This window comes from Drosophila ananassae, assembly GCF_017639315.1.
Source record: "Drosophila ananassae strain 14024-0371.13 chromosome 4 unlocalized genomic scaffold, ASM1763931v2 tig00000061, whole genome shotgun sequence".
Classification (NCBI taxonomy): domain Eukaryota; kingdom Metazoa; phylum Arthropoda; class Insecta; order Diptera; family Drosophilidae; genus Drosophila; species Drosophila ananassae.
Window position 1 is genome coordinate 3,737,479 of NW_025319038.1, and position 21,900 is coordinate 3,759,378.

The 21,900-nt window shown below is 37.2% G+C and overlaps 1 protein-coding gene and 1 long non-coding RNA gene across 9 annotated transcripts in view; one reads left to right on the forward strand and one right to left on the reverse strand.

Moving 5' to 3' along the window:
- The window catches only part of LOC6506053 (fibulin-2), a 483,847-nt gene extending 476,777 nt beyond the window's left edge, over positions 1 to 7,070 (reverse strand). For 4 of the 5 annotated variants that reach the window (XR_004311308.2, XM_001966603.4, XM_044717733.1 and 1 more), the window contains exon 1: positions 6,947 to 7,070. Coding sequence is in view for 4 of the 5 variants with exons in the window: in XM_001966603.4 (XP_001966639.2) it covers positions 6,947 to 7,019 (73 nt within the window). In the remaining variant the exon portion in view is untranslated. The remainder of the gene's footprint in view (positions 1 to 6,946) is intronic. The other variant, XM_032455788.2, reaches the window with a different exon arrangement.
- A 118-nt stretch (positions 7,071 to 7,188) lies between these two features.
- On the forward strand, positions 7,189 to 12,686 carry LOC116656348. 4 transcript variants are annotated; one of them, XR_006507867.1, is made up of 3 exons: positions 7,189 to 7,327; positions 12,070 to 12,242; positions 12,302 to 12,686. It is a non-coding gene; the product is annotated as an uncharacterized LOC116656348 (long non-coding RNA). The 4 variants fall into 4 exon arrangements; XR_004311309.2 differs by lacking the exon at positions 7,189 to 7,327 and adding an exon at positions 7,339 to 7,561; XR_006507866.1 differs by lacking the exon at positions 7,189 to 7,327 and adding an exon at positions 8,547 to 9,101.
- The last annotated feature ends 9,214 nt before the right edge of the window (positions 12,687 to 21,900 follow it).

Consider the following 21,900-nt stretch of genomic DNA (forward strand, 5'->3'; position numbering starts at 1 on the left):
GAGTCGCAGTCCGCTAGGTGGCGCCACGCATCTTATATTATTAGATATATAGCGGATCGTATATAGTCGGCCGATCCTTATGAAATTTGGCATATCGAATTATTTTGCCAAAAGAGGAATCCATTGAAACTCCCATGCTAGTTAGCTATCTAACCATTTAATACATTTATTAATGGATAGAAAGTACGTCGTGCGCAGTGGGGAAGTATGCAGCAGCAAAAAAAGAAGTCGTATGTTTATCATTCATTTATTTATTGTTTAATTCAGCATTATTTCAATATTTTGCAAATCGGCACAAAAAAAAAATTTGCCTTGTTAATTGTCAAAAAATAGAAATAGAAAAAAATAGAATAAGGATCGGCCGATACGATCTGATATATATTTATATAATATATGCAGCTAGTAAACTGCAAGGGTATATCAACTACGGCTCCGCCCGAAGTTAGCCTTCCCTTCTTGTTTTTTTTTTTGTATAATGCGTTTTTTGTAATTTTGTAAAAAACGTGTAAAAGATTGTCAAAGTTGGTAAGTTTCACAAGCTGGAAGTCATCGATATATTTAAATTATTAGAAATTCGCCCAGCGATTTGGGATTTGTCGGATGCCAATTATATAAAAAAATGTTGGGAGGGAATTTATAAACAAAAATATATTAAAAACAAAAAAAGAATAACGCACAAAGTGGCTATTATTTACCCAACAACATCCTCCCAAGAGGGTTACCTCTCAAAAATTATAAACTGAACTGTAAATCTTATTTTCCTTCATGCCATCACTCCAAGTGATACCAAAAAATGCCCTAGAACTAACCGCTAAACTAAAGGCATTTGGAATCCTGCTCCCAACATCTGTCCAATCTGATTCTTCAAAAAACTAATATTTTCTATGAATCTTACCTATCAGAATTGTAACGACTTACAGTCGTTCTTTTGCATCCCATACCATTGCCTATACCGAAACCTGTTTTATGTCGAATATCCTTTGCTCCGAATTTTTTCCTTGCCTTTCTTACATTCCACCATCTTTCGAACAATCTACGTACTGGCATCACTTTTCTGATATTCAGTTGGTTTCTAATCTTGTGTCCGATAGTAACCTGCTAGTAATTCTTGGTGACTCTTTTTTTTCCCTTTAGTAATTCTATCATAGCTCAGTTGGTCAAATATTGAATACTCATGATGATATGAAAAATATGATATCAAATAAAAACAAGAAAGAAAAGCTAACTTCGGGTGGAGCAGAAGTTAATATTACCGTTGCAGTTAAGGTTTTGCCATTTCCGATCGTTCAGTTATATGGCAGCTATGCAGAATAGATAAGATTGCCCAAAATAGTATCCGTAGAAAGTCCCATCATTCTAGCATAAAAAACACCAAAGTTATGCCAATTTCGATCGTTCAGATATAGAGCAGCTATGGGATATAGTCAGCCGATCCTTATGAAATTTGGCAAATCGGATTACTTTTACTTATATGGAGTCTATATCATGTCCCATCTTTCTAACTTAAAAAACACCAAAGTTATGACAATACCGATCGTTCTATGAAAGATATAGGACATAGTCGGCCGATCCTTATGAAATTTTTTACATGAGATATTTTGGCTAAAAATTGCATGTGTGGAAAGTCCCAGCGCTCTAACTTATAAAACACCAAAGTTATGGCATTTCCGATCAATCAGTTATATGGCAGCTATAGACAGCTATATATGGCCGGCCGTTCCGACTTATATACTACCTGCAAGGCCATTTCCGAGCGGAAATGGCATAACCTTAACTGCAAGGGTACATCAACTTCGGCTCCGCCCGATGTTAGCTTTGCTTTCTTGTTTTTAATTATTTAATTTAAAGGAAACCAATTAGAGATTTAATTTTTAATATATATTTGTAATGTATTACTACCAAAATAACAATTTTAAGTTATTTATAAATATATTTTGTATTTTTTTTTAAATTTAACCACACCATTATAGGAAACGCAGCCCCAGAACATTACGCTCCCACCTCCATTGCTAATTTTTTGGCATACAGGTTTTTTTTTTACGATAATGTTTGTTTGGTGATGAGTGGAACTCAAAACTACTCTTATCCGTCCTGCTTATTGTTCTTTTACTTAAGGAATTTAACGCAGTCAAATTCCACTCCAAGCCACAGCTTTTGCGGTTTTGAGATGATTCTTTTTGAATTGGCGCACAATCAGGCGGTCTGCTTCAATTGTTGCCTTTCGTTTTCTACCTGCTCGGCGGAAGTTTATTATTACATTTAATTTTTTATAATTTATTAGTTTAATAATAAATTGTTTGGCGTGGAAAATTATATTCCTTAGCCATATTTATTACAGAAATACCCAAGTTATATTTTGTTACAATTTCTGTTCTAATAATTGTACTTAGTTAGCACCCATATTGATTGCTAAAAATGCAATTTTATCGAAGAATAAGCAAGAATTTTCAATAATTAATTTAATTAGACTTGGAACCTGCCAAATAACAACCAAATCACACGATGTCAAAATTCTTATGCCACCTATGGAATTTAATTTATTTCAGTTTAAATTAAAAAAAAAAATATAAAAAATATATTTATAAAAAACTTAAAATTGTTATTTCGGTAGTAATACATTACTAATATCTATTAAAAATTAAATCACTAAGTGTTTTCCTTTAAATAAAGAAATAATTGAAAAAGAAAATGAAGCATCGCTATGTCGAAATATATATGCAGACTAGTGCAGACAAAATTGCATATAAAAAATATTCTTGTTCGGCACGTGCAAGAAAAACAAAAAAAAAATCATTCACGTGCCGAACTAGAATATTTTTTATATGCAATTTTGTACACCTATATAGCATATTTTCGTCACTAAAATTGATATCAGATATTTTGGGTTTCGCATGCAGGTTCGTCACCGGTACTTTACCTCGTCAAGAGGTTTTTTTATATGATATCAGTTGTTATACCCTTGCAGAGGGTATTATAATTTTGGTCAAAAGTGTGCAACGCAGTGAAGGAGACATCTCCGACCCTATAAAGTATATATATTCTTGATCAGGATCACCTCCTGAGTTGATATGAGCATGTCCGTCTGTCCGTCTGTCCGTCTGTCTGTCTGTCTGTCTGTCTGTCTGTCTGTCTGTCGGTTTCTACGCAAACTAGTCTCTCAGTTTTTGAGCTATCGAGTTGAAACTTTGCACACACCCTTCTTTCCTTTGCAGGTAGTATATAAGTCGGAACGGCCGGGATCGGTCGACTATATCCTATAGCTGCCATATAACTGATTGATCCGAAATGCCATAACTTTGGTGTTTTTTAAGTTAGAGGGACTTTCCACACATGTTATATTTGACCAAAATATCTTATGTACTAAATTTCATAAGGATCGGCCGACTATATCCTATAGCTGTCATAGAACGGTCGAAATTGGCATAACTTTGGTGTTTTTTAAGTTAGAAAGATGGGACTTGGTACAGATTACTCTTTGGGCAAAATAATTCAATATGCCAAATTTCATAAGGATCGGCCAACTATATACGATCCGCTATATATTTAATAATATAAGATGCGTGGCGCCACCTAGCGGACTGCGACTGAACTGCAAGGGTATATCAACTTCGGCTCCGCCCGAAGTTAGCTTTCCTTTCTTGTTTTTTTGTATATATTGATCTTCAATTATTTAAAACAGAACGCATAATATATAGAATATATATATATGGAAGTAACCTCTGGACAGGCGATTCACACAGTTAGCAATACTTTAATTGTAAGGATAACCATCAAAACTCTTTTTTTTTAACTCTATAGATTTTGACATTCAAGAAGGTGCAATAATTCAAAACCTTTCCAAAGACGTAAAGAATTTTTTGATAGCTTCAGTGGCTCTGAAGTTATACGTATTTTTAATTTACAAAGGTTTTGGAATTTGGTTAGTTTAAAAATTTTAATTAAAAATTGCCCAAAAATGTATTAAAAATCCAAAATTGTTTCGTAGTTATGGGAAACCAAATTGTTTTAACTAATTAACAGATGAGAGGCCTATTCTTATGAGAGTTCCACTATATAATAAATTATAAAAAAACAAGAAAGGAAAGCTAACTTCGGGCGGAGCCGAAGTTGATATACCCTTGCAGTTGAGTCGCAGTCCGCTAGGTGGCGCCACGCATCTTATATTATTAGATATATAGCGGATCGTATATAGTCGGCCGATCCTTATGAAATTTGGCATATCGAATTATTTTGCCAAAAGAGGAATCCATTGAAACTCCCATGCTTCTAACTTGAAAAACAACGAAGTTATAGAATTTCCGATCAATCAGTTATATGACAGCTATAGGATAAAGTTGGCCGATCCTTATGAAATTCGACAAATCAGATTTTTTTTTCCCAAAATTGAATCTGTACCAAATCCTTATGAAATTTTGTACATAAGATATTTTGGTAAATATAACATGTGTGGAAAGTCTCAACCCTCCAACTTAAAAAACACCAAAGTTGTGGCATTTCCGATCAATCAGTTATATGGCAGCTATAGGATATAGTCGACCGATCCCGGCCGTTCCGACTTATATACTGCCTGCAAAGGAAAGAAGGGTGCGTGCAAAGTTTCAACTCGATACCTTTAAAACTGAGAGACTAGTTTGCGTAGAAACAGACAGACGGACAGACGGACCGACGGACAGACGGACATGCTCATATCGACTCAGGAGGTGATCCTGATCAAGAATATATATACTTTATAGAGTCGGAGATGTCTCCTTCACTGCGTTGCACACTTTTGACCAAAATTATAATACCCTCTGCAAGGGTATAAAAACAAGAAAGGAAAGCTAACTTCAAGCGGAGCCGAAGTTGATATACCCTTGCAGTTAAGCAGAATCTTATATTATTGTTATATATCGGATCCTTTATAGTTGTCCGATCCTTATGAGAATTTCACCATCAACAAAATTTCTAATAAAAATATTGGAAACAGCTCCAAGCATCTTTAAAAATAGAAAGGTTGTGCCATTTCCGATCATTCAGTTATATGGCAGGTATAGGATATAGTTGGCCGATTCTTATGAACATAGGATTAGATTGCCCAAAAAAAACCGTAGACAGTCCTATCATTCTACCTTCAAAAACAACAAAGTTAAGCCAATTATCCTAATAAAATTTTGCAAATCGGATAAGATTTCCCAAAATCCAATCTGTACTAAGTCCCATCCTTCTAACTTATAAAAAAAAAACAAAGTTATGGCATATCCGATCAATCATATAACAAACATGTATTATATCTAAAATAAATGCAAAAAGATAAAAAATTAAAAAAAAAATGGAAATTACGTTTTTCCAGTTTTTTTAGTTAAAACAATTATTGAATGTAACAATTTATTTTGGGTGTGCGATATAAAATAATAAATATTAGAAAAGTATTGGCGGAGTTGGTTTGCCTGGTTTTTTTTTAGCTTTTAACTCATGATTTGGCCCAAAACGGTGGTGGCTGTAATTTAAGTAAAGCAGAGTTTTATTTATATGAATTATATTCTCCGTGGGGGCATATGCATATAAAGCTTTCTACTCATAAAATTTTGCATTCTTCTCATTAAGACATGAGACACTGAAACACAAAGCACAATTACATCAAAAGTTGCCATCAAGCAACAAAGTTCGAGGTTAGCCGAGTGGAGAGCGTCGTGGTTCCTAACACGGAGGGCCCTGGGTTCGAGTCCAAGTTGAGTCAATGTTTACGTTTCACTTTTTTTAAGCCCTTTTTTATTTGGATTTTATTTTTAAATAAATAAACCAAAATCTGAAAAGATATACTCCATATTTTTTAGGGTATAGGCCAAATATATGTAGACTCCAAAAAGCAAAGTTGCCAATCAAATACACACACATGTATAAGTAAATGCAAGCTTCACAGTAGGCTGTACAAAATGGGTAGCTGCACTTACAGGACTATATCTTGAGTTTACGGATTTTGCCAGATATGAGCGATATATCAAAAGTTGCGTCATCTCAAAAGCTATCTCCACGTGCAATATAAAAAGGATCAGTCTACCAAATTTTGAAAAATAATTTTTTTTCGTAAAAAAAAAGTTTATTTTCAGTGTATTTTTTTTTGTGTACTATATAGACGTTTGGTCTCAAAGAAAGTGAAATTGATATTTAAAAAACCATTTCAACGGTGTAAAGCTCTTTTTAATATCTTTCTTAATTATAAAGTTATGAATTTTTTCATTAACAAAGTTTTTTTAATTTTTTGACGTAAGCTTAAGGTATTTCAAAAAGTTGTAGAACAATAGTTGCTCATATGATAGTAACAAACATTTTCCAATTTTTTTCAGGATTTTTAAGAAAAAAATAGTGCAAAGAGACAAACCGACAAACCGACAACTGGCTTCATTTTGAAGAAGAAGAAAAAATCGAGTATTTCGAATAACTTCTGAATGAAATGACGGATCGGGTACCAATCGACGCGTATTTAGCTCTAAAATGCGAATATATAAAAATATTCTATCTGGGGACTAAAATGTGTCCACCAGCCCCACTTTAGTGATAAAAATTTTTTTTACTTTCACCCTAATTTCTCCCAAACCAAATAACTTTTGGAATATGTTTCGACAAAAATTATCTAATTGAAACAATACCTTTCGATTGGTATATCATTCATTTAGATCGGTTGTCTACAGAAAATTTTTAATTCTTCGGCTATATATAGAGTTTCCTCGTGCACGCCTAGGCATGCAGGTCGTCACCTCGTGGACTTCCGTCCACAGTGATAAATATAAATTCTTTTACATTCACGTACTGTACATGCATACATACATAAATACTGTAATGAAAGAAATGGAATGTACATACTGTACAATAAATATATGTTAGTACTTGTTTATGTAGTTGGCTTTCTTCAGGCATGCAAGAATTTTAAGCATTTATATACTAGAGCCACAGTTTTTTTTCTACTCACCATTTTTTAACGGCTCTGTCGCACATTGCCCAATTAGGATCGTACAAAAAATTGCATATATTTCCAAACCCATATTGCTTATAAGAATATCTGTAGAGCTTAATTACACTAGAACAGAACAGACCAAACTACTAGTAAAATTAAGACCAAATGTATCTAACATTCTCATAGAAAGAGAGATAGTTCGTACTGCCCAGATCGCTGGAGTACAAACATACATATAAATATACTCACAATAATACGGACACATATTCATTGTTAGATAATATGGAATGTGTTTATGCATATGTACATACATATATATGTGCATGTAATTGTACAGCATATATAAGTGGTTTTAAAGTGTGCGCTCGCATAAAAACTAATTAGGCATATACATATGTATGTACATATGGTGATTAAAAATTTGTTTGTAGTACGATCAACTGGGCATGGCTTTGCTTTCACATACTCAAACATAACATTTGAATATAAAAATATACTTTCTGTTACGCTGATTTTAAAGCTTCTAAATAATAATAAAAAGTTCAGACGACTAAAATCCTTAAAGGGGGCATACGCTGTCACCATAGCGAAAAAAGACGGTGTTACTCGATTTTTTTTAAGAAAACTAATGTCGGTTTGATATTAAAATGGCATTATACTTGTCTCCATTCGGAGCAAATTTTTTTAGTTTTTTTGTTGAGAAATAATGAAAAATATCTTTGATAATTTTAGTGTGACTAAAAAATAAGTCTATCACATATGGACACAATAGGTCCCGACAGGGTCATCTGAAATCGAAAATATTTCAGTAGTAGATTAGTTCGTTTAGTGCTTGAACGAAGCACATTTTGAAATAATTATATTTATACCCTTGGGTATTATAATTTTGGTCAAAAGTGTGCAACGCAGTGAAGGAGACATCTCCGAATCTATAAAGTATATATATTCTTGATCAGGATCACCTCCTGAGTCGATATGAGCATGTCCGTCTGTCTGTCTGTCTGTTTCTACGCAAACTAGTCTCTCACTTTTAAAGCTATCGAAATAAAACTTTGCACACATCCTTCTTTCCTTTGCAGGCAGTATATAAGTTGGAACGGCCGAGATCGGTCGACTATATCCTATAGCTGCTATATAACTGATTGATCGGAAATGCCATATATTTGGTGTTTTTTAAGTTAGGGAGTTGGGACTAACCACACATGTTATATTTGACAAAAATATCTTATGTACAGCAAAGTTATGCCAATTCCGATTATTCAGTTATATGGCAGCTATAGGATATAGTCGGCCGATCCTTATGAAATTTGGAAAATCAGATTATTTTGTCCAAAGCTAGAATCTGTACCAAGTCCCATCTTTCTTAATTAAAAAACAACAAAATTATGCCAATTTCGATCGTTCTATGACAGCTTTAGGATATAGTTGCCCGATCCTTATGAATTTTGTAGATAAGATGTTTTAACCAAAAATAACATGTGTGGAAAGTCCCTACTTTCTAACATAAAAACCACCAAAGTTATGGCATTTCCGATCAATCAGTTATAGGGCAGCTGTAGGATATAGTCGTCCGATCCAGTCCGTTCCGACTTATATACTGCCTGCAAAGGAAAGAAGGATGTGTGCAAAGTTTTATTTCGATAGCTTTAAAAGTGAGAGACTAGTTTGCGGAGAAACTGACAGACATGCGGATATGCTCATATCGACATAGAAGGTGATCCTGATCAATAATATTGGGACGGAGATGTCTCCTTCGCGGCGTTGCAAAAAAATTCAATTTAATAAAAATCTGTTTTTAAAGTTAAAGTTAATTTATGGTAATGGTAAACGCTTGCGACTCATCTAGCGACTTTTACTCAATCATTTTAGCTGAACAAGAAAAAATGTTTCAGAGTCGTATTTTCCTCAATATATATCTGGATTGACCGAAGACCAACAAATTTCATTATAAACATAATTGAATATTCTGTCTAAATGTTCTCGACTGATTAATATTAGATATCTATATGGATACATTATTATTATACAGCCATTGAATACATTCGAATGGAAAAGAATAAATGCGTGCAAGAGACCTAACGAATAGAAAGGTGGGAATGCTTTCCGAATGCGAAAATCAGCTGAATGACTCGAATGGATTTTGTCACACTCTGTCTTTTCGCAAATAGAAGTAAGGTTTATAGAAGTAAGCGAAGCAGTCGGACTATTAGTTTTATCTTCGCTTTTGTCTGACTGTGTTTAGTCTCTAAACTAAATAATAAATAGAAAGCGGACATAAAAAATCAAAGAATTAGAACATCTTTCAGAATTTTTCTTCTCAAGAAATGGAATCACCGAAAAACATTTTTTTGTCCTAACTAATCAAAATATTTGAACTAAATTATGTTTTACCATTCTAATTTAAATTAATTAAAGATATTTATTAATCGCTTGCAAAGTATTTTAAATTATACGAAATACTAATTATTATTACCAAAACAAATACTATGACTACTATAGAAAAATTATAGAAACACAAAAATAAATGTAGAAAATTAGAGATTTCAACTTTGGATGAGTATTCCTGTAACGTGCACGCTGAAAGGGTCCAGCTCTAGCCCGTCGGCTTGGGGGATGGAGGTCTTGCTGGGACAGATCCTTCAGAAGTTGCAACGTAAGATAATAGTAATTTAGCGGTATAAGTGTGCGTGCTGCGACAGAGAGATATGTATAATCTCCGCTAGGGATTAGAACCGGTATTCTCAATCATTAAGTTCGGGAAAAGTTAAATGAACAGGGCAGAAATTGTTTCAAGAGAATTATTGAAAGAGCACTGCTGTTGGTGTGTCCTTATTTTTTCCAACCCTACCATGGCCACTGGCAGAAGAGTGACACTCTTGTGGCCCGCTTCACCCGAGGATTCATTTGCGAAGTTCGTCAGTTAAATTTACAGTAACATTTTATTCATTATATTTTCATTTAAAGTTCTTAATCGACATAGCTAAATTAATCCTATTTTAACAAGGTACAAAAGAAAAATGACTAATCCTAATGAAATCTCTTAACTTATTTATTTATTTAGTTTGATTATTAATAGATTTTATATTTTTTTTTTTTTTCTTATAAATTTAGGCTGCATGTGTGTTTACAGTTTAGGGAAATTTATTTATTAAAACTTTTCTTTCACAGTTTTGTTTACTGACTAAGGTTTTAAGGAGGGTGAGAAAAAAGTAAAACTAATCATAAAAATTCAAAAATAAAATTTAAAATTTGCGCATGGCTGATAATCTTCAATTAAATATTTTTCTTTTACAATATTTTCATTCACTATGGAAAATTTCTGTCACTTACGTACTGTCTCCTCGGCGAAAAGGTCGACCCCTTGGCGTTGGTGGCTGTAGATGTAGATTATCGCTTAAAAAAATTTTGTTATATTTTGTTTAGAAATTTTCCATATTTATTTTATTTGATTTTTCATTTTTGTTTACACAGAAGAGAGTAGAGTGCCTTATTAATTTCGTTATTCAATTTTTGGAATCTATATTTTCCTTTAAATTAAGAATTATGTTATATTTTTTTTTTTCTCACTCTAAGCTCTTTTTCACTTTCGACTTTCTCTTTGCTTAATCAAAATGAACTATACAAAATTTTTTAATCACATTTAATTTTTAGCAATCAAAACTCCGTTCGATACCACTGTACCTTTACTCTTCCAATTCACTTCGTCTAAAAGCAAAATCAAAACTTCACTCGTTGCGTTCTCTCTCTTCCTTTCCGGCGCACACCTTCTTCTGAACTTTTCTACTTTCTTCCTTTTCACTTCTTCGTTAGGGCTCTTGGTCTCAATGGAACAAATAAGAAAAAAAATAGGAAAACACTATATCTCACTTAATATTGATAATGACTTAAATTTTTATTAAATATTTGGCTTGATTTTCGTTTTTCTTCCTACATTTTCGCTTTTCTTTTCTTTAAACTTCACATTTCTTCAATTTTCATTTTTCAGTGTGATCCACTTAATGATAGCATTAACTTAAACTTCTTCTAAAAATTTTCAATTCTCTTTTTTTCTTGCACATTTGTCTCAACATTAACTGTTTCAATTTTTTAATTCTTCTTTACGGATCTTTCATGATTTTGGCTTTTGTCTTTTCACCACGTGGTCTCTTTTCATTTTTCTGCTGCTTCTTTCTTCCACAAAACTTTATTCCATTCCAACTTTTTCTGATTCTCCTTTGCGCGGAACTCGTGTGGATTCTGCCGTCCTCCTTAGTCCGAGCTCCTCAACGGTTTTTCCCAATTCGCTTCTCTCCGTTGTTCCTCCTTCTATCTCTGGGCTCGGCGGTCCCACGTTGACGCCTCTCTCTCTCGCTATCCCGCTCTACACGTGCGGGACTCCGGGTAGCTTTTCCGCGTCGAGGCCCGCGATTTCCGATATGTTTCCCACGAGAGGTACTCTTCGGGGTTGCGGGAAAACGTGGGCCCCTTTCGAAGGGTTCTTCGCTCTCTTTGCCAAGTTTCCAGCGTGACTTTGGTCCGGCACTGTGTTCCTTGGCCGCTTCTGTTGCTGTTGCAGGTTAGCCCCTTGCACTCGCGACTTGTTAGCGATCCCGCGGTCTCGATTAGAAGTTTTCCGAGCTTTTCCGAGCCTGATGCCGCGTAACCGTATGATGATTTTCGGATATAACCCGCGTGGAAACGAAAAATAAAAGAAGAGTTTTATTTTTTCCTCTGGATCCCTCTTTGCGCGTCCGACTTGTCGTAAGTCCAAAATTGAAAAGACCGGCTGCCTTCTCCCGCGTCATTTCCTACCCTCTCTTAGACAGACCAGCCTAGATCAATCCCCGATCAGCTGGCCGATGATTCGCCTAAGTGGTAACTCTTGATCAAATGGGATATTTTTTTTTTGTTTATTTATCGCGGGTTATGTTCAAATATTATTCTTTGTTTTCTTGGTTTTTTTGTTTTTCTTTATGCATATGTCGCTTCTGGCACCGTTACATTCCAAAGATATGGTAACAGCTAAATCAAATTTTGTAATTTTAGTTGGTATACATACATTTCAAAAATGAAATGTACTAAAAACAATGATGGTCAACACAATTACAGGGCCAACATAATTCAATATATGGTAAAATTTGATCAATTTCTTCTTTTAGCTGTACCGCGGATACTGTGGGTGATGGAACCCATGTTTATACTGGACATTGTTTCAGAGAACCCCAAAGGATATGGAGCAGGTGAAATTATGCGTGTAGATTTTTTTCGATTGGCCTGTGAAATCAAGATCAGCTGCCTAGAATTTATGACCGCAGCAATGTGATAAACAAGAGTATGCTTGTAATAAAGGTGAGACGATGACCATAAAAATGATATTTTGATATTTTGCAGCTTCCAATATGCCTTCAAAGTGAAGGGAACGGGAGACATAAATCGCAACTCAATGGATTTAGGAAGGAATAAATCCAGCACTGTTCTTTGATGCTCATTTGTGAGAAAAAGTCGCTTCATTGCTCCAACTATTTTTTGGCTCCAACGATGTTTGTGGCATTGTCCAACCATATCTGGCGAGGTTTTCTCCGGATAGAAATAAACCTAAGCGCATGCAAACCAATAAGAGCATGCAGAAACGTGGCGGTGGACAATGCCCTCACCAACTGCCAGTGCACAACCATCATTGCAAAACAAAGAAACACGCTTACGTCACATTTTATTGGGGTCTAAGTGCGCATCTCCGATTGAAATGAACGGGCCGCAAAAATCAATACTGGTGAGATCCAAAAACTGATGTCGTTCCCATCCTGGTGACAACACTTAGAAAGACAGGCTGACTCTTGGCAAAAATGATTGGGTATCGACTTTTGAAATCCAGCGACAAGCTCTTGAGACGATCATCATCTCGAAGCAGATCACTGTGGTTTAAGAACGGCGAAAAGGAGGTCAGTGAGCTGGAAGATGCCTCGTTTCCGTCGGATTGCAATGACATAACCTCGTCCCAAATATGTGCTTGTTGAACTACTAATTCTGGTTTAGGCATTTAGATCAAGCAATGCCTAATATGTCTTCAAAATTTGGCTTCCACAAAACCATCAGAAGAAAGCAATAAACGAGTGAATGCGGCATCTGCCTGAAACTGTGCTGTTTTTTTTTCCATGTTAATTTTACTTCCTGAAAAAGGAATTGTCTAATTACAATTTCTCGTCCCAGAAAAGCCACTTCCTGCACAGAGTCTGAGAAATTAAAGGTAGCAAAACCTGCATGATTTTAAGGACGATTGGAGCTCGAATTCCGAAAACAAAAATTGATCCGAGGAAGGATCCCACGCGAGTCCTAGCGTTTTGGTTGAACTGATGCCATCTTTAAAGGTCAGGTGCGTCTCGCGATTCTCTTCAGGTACTGCCGCTAGTATAACTGGATTGTTCCCTTAGTTAAAATTCAAACAATTTTCTTTCTCATGTCTTCAAAAGACTTATAACCAGAGATGAGATTATCTACGTAGAAATTACGCTGCAAGTTCTCGGACCCCAATGGAATTCATGCTCTTAAGGCTAAATACGACGCAGGCATTGTTGGTAGTGGAATTAATACGGGAGGAACTCATGCTGAGGTAATTCTCGCCAGGAATGCATTGGAAGCAGCTGTCAGCAAAATACAGTTGTCCCTACAGCTGAGGCAGTAGTCGTTGTGGGGTGAATTCATTCGCATGTGTTCCTACTATCCAGTGCCCCGTGATGAATCTTATAGATGCATTGATGCGGGGCCTGTCCATCCTAAATAATTGGGATGTTGTTTTCTTTGAGGTATTGAGTAAGAGTTGGCTTCCCTAAGTTGAAGTTTTTATGAGGCTACCCTCCAGTTTCCCCTGGAGCGGTTGGGTGGTGCCTACGCGAGCCAGTTCGTCTGATATGCAGTCGCCTGTGATTTCCCTGAGACCAGGTACCCAGATGAGGCTTATATCATACTGATTTACTATCTCGATTTCTATCTCGATTCTATCTCGATAGACATTGATCTCGAGCTGATCGATTTAATAGCCGCTTAGCTGTCACTGTATATGTTTAGCTTGGACGCCTTATATGATGATACAATATTACAAATTAACATACTACAACTTTGTTTAGCACAATTTAAAGATACAATTGCATAAAATGAAATAGTTCACTTTTTGGGTTGCATATGGAACTTTAAAATCCAGGCCAGCATTAATTCACAACCTAGGAGTTTTTATTAAAAGGAATGCCTAACATTATTTCCAGCTACCGACAACTATATCTAACTTAAAATCGGTGACTCCAACGGGCACTGAGAAATTATTTATTTTCTGGTTCAAAAATGTAATCTTATCGGAAAAACTTAAAACAAATTTTCAATGCAAATATTTGATTCATGATATGTGCTCAAAACTATAGATCTATACAGTCATAAGAACTCCAAAGAGATTTGGCACTGTTTTTGCTCGCTGGATCTTTCCTAACTTATTGAGGATATTGTTCTTTTTGGGCGCCTGCCACCATACCTATATTCCATACAATAGTACCTACGTACTTGGCGTGATTGCTGAAGGAATGCCTTAGGTTGTTTATTTAGTTTGTAGTTTTCCATATTTTCCAAGGAGGCCGTTGTTATAAATAAAAGGTAAGATCCTAATAGTTAGAAGGGGAATACTATCGATAGGTACAGGGGGGTACCGTCGCGAATCGGTATCAATTGACAGTTTTGTTTACATCAGGGATGCCCGGTCCCATTGCTCTCGCTTCTCCTTTGTTGTTGGCTCTGTCATTTGGGTAGAGCAAAATCATATACGTGTGCTGCTCCAAGTTTAGGCAAGGCAAATTACAATAACAATTTTGCATAGCTTAACAACACTTGAATTAGGTTCAACACTTTTCGCCCAGTGCGAAAAAAATTTGGTGTTGGGTTGATCGGAAAAAAAGGATCGCACATATTTATTTGCGATTTTGTGCATGGGTATTGGATTTTTCTGTCATAAGCATTGATTGGTCACCCTGGCTTATACCTTATACAAAAGCAAATGATCTTTGAGCTTTTCTTTATAATATAACGGTTCTCATAATTTCGCAACTTGGGCTTTATGCTATCTTAACCTCTATCTCATTCTAAGCTTGTTGTTAGGCTTAGCTACGCAACTTTAGTTTACTCATATTTTTGCCACCAACGCAAGCCCAGCGCATCGGAAATATATGTACGTTAATAAATATTCGGTGAACCCAAATTATGATCTAACACAGATTATGATCTACAGACCTAACTTTCGGCGGTTGAATTTATTCCCTGGGATCCGCACTCTCCGTACTCTATCCCTCCCGCTGATATCACCACAAATGAGTGTCTAACTACATCCACGTTTCCTGACAACACCTTCATCCTGATTCACTCGAAATGCCCGAATCTAGCAACTAGAGGATTACTTAGTTTTAGTCGAAAAGTGGCTATGTGACTCACATATTGAAATTAATAAACAAAAAAGTAACCACATAATGTTCATGATGAACAGACAATCATGCTCTATGTTAACTTTGAACAATACACAGCAAATACCTTATCTAAATAGGTATCGTCTTGGATAAGCTGTAAAACACCATCCTTAAGCCAATATAAACATATGTCTCTCAAATGTGAGGAAATTCAAGTAGAAGCCATCTTCCATCTCGATGTCTACTACTTCCTTGCCCTCGGCACCACCGATCTCCTCCCACCACCGAGAGTAGGAAGGGGTCTATGGGTCCATCTCTGCGACCCATCCCTCGTTGGTTGCATCAATGGCTGACCGCCGTTGTGCCTCAGGGATCTTAACATGCAACCGCCCATCCACTTCCACGGACTCGTCGTCGGATGAACTTGACTGATGGAGAACTCCTACCTGTGCCTCTGCTTGGCATCGCTCGAGTTGCCCTGGTTGCCATACGCTGAAGCCATGTATGTGCAGCCACACCACAGCGATTCGGGCCAACCGCGTTATGGTCGACACTTTCAGTGACGCTTCTGTTCGGTCGAGGGTTCGGTCGAGATCGAATCCTGCCCCTCAATCCCGGGCACGGAGGGAGGCCTTGGTCTCGTATAACACTACCCGGACTTCAATGCGATGGTGTCGGAGATGTCGTTACCGATTCTAACAGCGAAGTTGAGTGTCTCGATTTCTCGTGTCAAATGGTCGAAATGGTCGAATTCGATGGATTTGATCGAAATCCAATCGGAAACTTTTATGATGGTTCCGGTAATATTAATTATAATTGGCGTAATGACGATTAGAATCGATGTTGTTGCTTTAGGAAGTGAACATATGTATTGACAGTGACAGCGTGGGTGTTACACTTACAAGCATTACTTGTACTTACTACATAAATTATTAGTAGAATATAAGATATGGTTTTTTTCCTGGGGGAGAGGAAGGATATTCGTGCGCTTCCCGCTGCATGTGTTAAGCCCACCTACCACCCAACCAACCAGGGGCACTGCCGCATAACGTACCCCTCCTATTGCGGGGATAGATCCGAGATGGTAAGAGTAGTAAGTATCACGAGGAAGAGTGTTACAAAGGTAAAGCGCTAAGCATAAAAGGTTTTTGGTTATACGTAGAGCATGCGGATAAGATGTGGTAGTGACCAATACGTGCAATAACTTTTATCCACGGTTGCCATTCCAAAAAAAATTTTTTGTACCAAAATTTTGAAAAAATGTACCAATTTGAGCAAAAATGTACCACAAATTTTTCTCGGTATTTTTTAAAACTAAAATTTCTTAACGTTTTTTTAAAATGATCTTTTATTATTTCACGTTTCATTTTTTTCTTCAAATTACAGTAGTAGTATAGTATTTAGCGTATAAAAAAAAACAGAACTTTCCTTAAACAATAATAAATTACATTTAAACTTAGTTCATTTTTAAAAATGAACAGTCTTTTGGAGACCAAACATAGTGAAGTAACATATATATTTGTCAAATTCAAGTTCTCGAAAGATTTTATGTACATATTTCACAATTTATAACTATTTACGTAGTGATGGACCTTACGTTGGCGCATACATATTTTCTCAATTTGAGACGGAACATCGCAAATCGACTGCATGCGATATTTTTCAGTGTTAGTAATGGTTCCATTTCTAACTGATACAAAATTTGTGCTTGGTGGAACAGAGCCATTTGTTAAAATAATATGTGTGAACATAAAATTTTTTGAAAAAAAAACTAGACCAGGCATATTGAAAATGTACCAAAATGAATAAAAGTGATCCAATGTACCAACGCATACAAAATTTACCAGTTTTGGTACATTTGTACCAAAAATGGCAACCGTGCTTTTATCCAAAGATGGGTGTTAGGATGAGCCCCAATAATAAATAGGTGTTACTCCAATAAGTTACCGAAAGATAGATGAAATTCTTAAATCTAATTGAGGACCCTTTCTTAAGTGCTTTAAGTGCACCACATATGTATTTGTTTAGGCTTCAGGTGATAGATTTTTGTGACAGATCAGGTGACAGATCTTTGGAATTTTTATCGTGATAAATGCTTAAACAATGGGCACAATATAAGGTTGGCTGATTGGATATTATAGGTGAATACGTTGTTTGAAAAAACAGTGGAAAAAAATTGTCCATTGCCTGATCAGTGTTCGCATATGAGTTCTCAAACGTAAGCAGAGGAGGAAAGATACAAATTTGCGCTTAGTGTTTACAAACTTATAAAACTGCTTCGGATCCTGAGAAACTGAATCCGGCAGCGGCGAATATAATTCCTATAACATTCTGCGTTATGCTCGGTAAAATTGGACCAAGCTACTAAGTATATTGAATAACTTACTGTATAGCCAGATAATTTATGTATATTTAAAAGTCTACTTATGACGTAAATTTAGGAAGTGCCTTTTAAACAAAGGCGAATTAGTTGAAGCGGACGGATATTTCCACGGCACGCAAGAGTAAAAAAAAAATTCAAAACATAATAAAATTTTAGGCGATGTTTATATCTTTTCATGCCAGTTGAATGGACTTGGCTGATGTTCTTGGACGAAAATGTTCTCTGGCCAAAAACTGACGAAAAATACCGTATTAAACATCTTTCAATACTATTGTTTTGGCTTTGATGTAATCCAAGATATCAATCTCAAAAGTGTCAGGGGCCAGCCGAAATGGCATCCGAAACTGAGGCCTTGAATCCGGCACACTTAGCGTGTACAACGTTCCCACAGACCTTGTTGGCTGGGATGCAGAGATTGTCTTATTACAAGACTTAATTGCACAGACAAGTTTATACTCCATGATTATTTATTATTATTATATTATTAAATTATTTGTATTTCTGTACCAGGGAATCGTAAAATGGGGATTAAAGAGAGGGATAAGTGTGAGTAAGTAAAACTGTAAAGAAGGTAAAGAAGAGGTAAGAATCTCTATTAAGCGACAATAGACACAACTCAGAAAAAGATGAAGATGTGGAGCATGGCTATGCTCTTCTAATTTAATGAATATATTATTTTACCTCCAAATATACCACTGCACACGCGAAGCAATACGGATATTAATTTTAAATTATATGAAATATTTTTGAATATAAAAAATATTTTTGAAAGTAAGCACCGGATTGGTGTCGAATAAGAAATTTATTAAAAACGCAGTGTGCAAAACAAAAAACACGTCGGTCGCCAATTTTCAACATCTTGCAGCTTCCTGTCCACTTATTGCTCGTGCAAATATTGGTGGATACCGCGATTTTAAAATCCCTTGCGCAATGGGTCTATCAGCTTGCACCGAGTGATCAGGCCCATGCACCGCCTTGATTGATGAATGACGGGTGATGCCGTTAGTTACATCCTAATAAGAAAGTTTAAAGGGTTAATGGCATAAGATCTCTTGGGCTGGAAGAAATAAATAATAATAATAAGTAATAAATGTTACCCACATAAATGTGGTTCCTTATGCGTTAGTGAGGCGGTTTTTGCTGATTTTTGGCTGATTTTACTGCGTCTTCCCAAAGGCTCCAGAAATGAGGCGCTCTGGGTGGTATATATCGGAATCCTATGCCTAAATTAGCGCATGTATTATGTATTACTTGTTGTGCGTCATCCGCATATAATGCCTAATTGGCAGCCCACGCCGACAAAAAAATGTTTTTATGTGTAACAGACCACCCCCGGCCACTCATTTTCCATAATAGAACATAACTTTCAATTGGCTCAGCTTCCATGGTTCACGTTATACAAACTGAACTTAGGGCAGGAGTGGATTTTATGAGGCACCTCCGCATAGTATACAGGCAGCAATCCGAAATCAGTAGAAGGGGTAGCGCTTGCGACCGTCGGGAATTTGGCGAGAACCCAAATAATACAATACATAAATAGAATAAAAAATCGTTAACTCCTTTAAAAACAACAACCAACAGCAAAAAATCTCCACGCACAATTTCACCTACTTCATAACCTTTATGCTCCCCTGAACCAAAGTCTAGAACAAACTTAGGTTCCATCATCCACAGTTTCCGCGGTACACCTAAGAAAAGAAATTGATCAAATTTTACCATATATTGAATTATGTAGGCCATGTAATTGCGTTGACCATCATTGTTTTTAGTACATATAATTTTTGAAATATATGCGTACCAACTGTTTAGTTACCGAGCGTTTTCGGGAGCTTTATGTAATGTTCTAAATCTAGGCTTTAATAAAAACAAGCACTGTTCGATTTCTATGCGTTAATACAATTTGTTTAATTAAGAAAGGGGGATAACGGAGACAGAGAACTGAAGGAGGCAACCATTCCCTTTGTCTGCAGGTCGTTATTTCATCACCCAAATGAGAGCGCTGAACTGCCCACGAAAGCATGCGAGTCCCCGCCTTTAGATCATGAACGGTAATTCCTTTATGCCGAACCCGTCTGCCAAACTTATAGACGTACGCAAACACTCGCTGAAGAGCTTGAAAGGAGTTAAAGTATTTGCTTGTCGCCACAAAAACGTTAAACCTGGTCGGCTCATCTCGAATCCAGGATAACACAACTGAAGAGTCGCACCAAATACTTCCGCACCAAATAAAAATACTTTCCTTTGTAAGCGCCTAGACTGTGAACCTCTGTCATCATTCTCGCCAACAACTCAGCTCCAGCCAGCTCTAACTTTGGCACAGTTAACGTCTTAAGAGGCGATACACGAGACTTCGCATATAGAAGGCGGCTGCCAGCCCCTGGCGACCTGGAAACTATGTAGACACATGCTCCGTAGGCTTCAATGCTGGCATCATAGAATCCATGAATCCCCACGAGTGCTCTAGACAAAAGCGCAAGCCGAGGAAATTCTGCACGGTGGATGTGACTGAAGCTCCGGCAGATCTCCTGCCACTCGGTGTAAAAACCCTGAAGTAAGCTTTCATCCCAAGAAAGATGCTCTCGGCACAGCTTCTGCAAGAATATTTTGGCCTTAGTAACAACTGGACCAACAAGGCCTAGAGGATCATATAACCGCGCTATTGATGATAGGACAGAACGTCGAGACGGCTTCGAAGTGGACTGAAGAGCAGAAATCAAAAGCAGCAGCTGATCAGTGGAAGGATCCCAAGCCAATCCTAACGTTTTCGTGATATTGCTGCCGTCATCAAAAGTTAAATAGGCCTCCCGATCCTTTTTAGGCACGCCGTCCAACACGCTAGGGATATTGGATCACCAGTTCCGCAGCTGAAGTTCGCCCATTGACAAAAGCGCTGATATCTGCCCTTAAACGCCAACAACCTTCTTCTTGGAGCTGCTACCAGATATAAGATCATCAACGTAAAAATCTCGAAGCAAGATTTCGGATTAGCCAATTGGTGCATCGCTCGCACAGATTGATAGGACGCCGGCTTTGTTCCACCTTTCCTTTGTTCCAATTTATATGTTTGGGGCTCCTCCAGAGGGGAATCTCGCTACAAGAGAAGACTACTGGATGCGAACGAAACCTCAGCAGGATGTGAAAAAGCATAGGTAGGATGACCAATCCAGCCATTGGGTGTCATTCAAAGAATCAGGGTATTCTGGTGGTAACAGTGGAACCGTCAAACACAACTCTAAGTTTCGTCGTGGTGCTGTCCTTTTTGAGCACACAGTGATGTGGCAGAAAATATTTGCAAACTTGATGCAACTCCGGCGGAACCAGGGTCAATGACATAGGTTAAGATACTCTTTTATAAAGGCGGAATACTGAGCGCGCAGTTCGGGCTGATGAGACAGTTTCCTTTCCAACGACTGGAAACGACGTAGAGCCTGTGAGTACGAGTCACCCAATAAACCGGAGTTATGATTAATTGGCAACCTGACTGTATAGGCACCACCATCTAACCGCACGAAGTTCTTAACAAAGTGACTCTCGCAATCCAGTTCTTTCTTTGACGCCTTCACAATCGGTTCGGTGCAGGTTTCCACTTCCCAGAACTGTTGAAAAAGTTAATCAAGCCGCTCATCTAATGGGCCTTTCGGGCAGATTCGGGCATGAGGACCTTACCATTGTCAGGGCATCTGCCACCACAAACAATCCAACCGAGCCGAGTTTTTTGGATTAAGGGCAAACAAGGAGGCACATGAATTTACCCCACACAAAGCAGCTCGTAAAATAATCCATTTCCAACTCGCTGAGGCTGATGAAAATGAGGATCAGCCAGCTTTACATAGCTTTACATTGGGATTTCAAGCTAACTTGCACAGAAAACCCATCTGTAGAGAACCCTGCGCCAACGGAGACCTAATCTTGAGCAGCTACAGCTGGTCCTCCAGCCTTGAAGTGACTAGATGCACCTGCGAGCCAGAATCGAGCAGCGCATGGCAGGGCAGTAAAACTCCGGAGCGGTTCCTGACCAGAATATTGGTAGTGGCTAACATGACCACATCACCAAAACGATCCTTAGTGACGAAAGAATTGTCGGCAGCGGACGCTAAACGAGAAACAGCTCGGGAGAGGGGTGTTGGCATTGAGCTGGCGAAATGCCACCAAAATGCAGCAGACTTTGATGC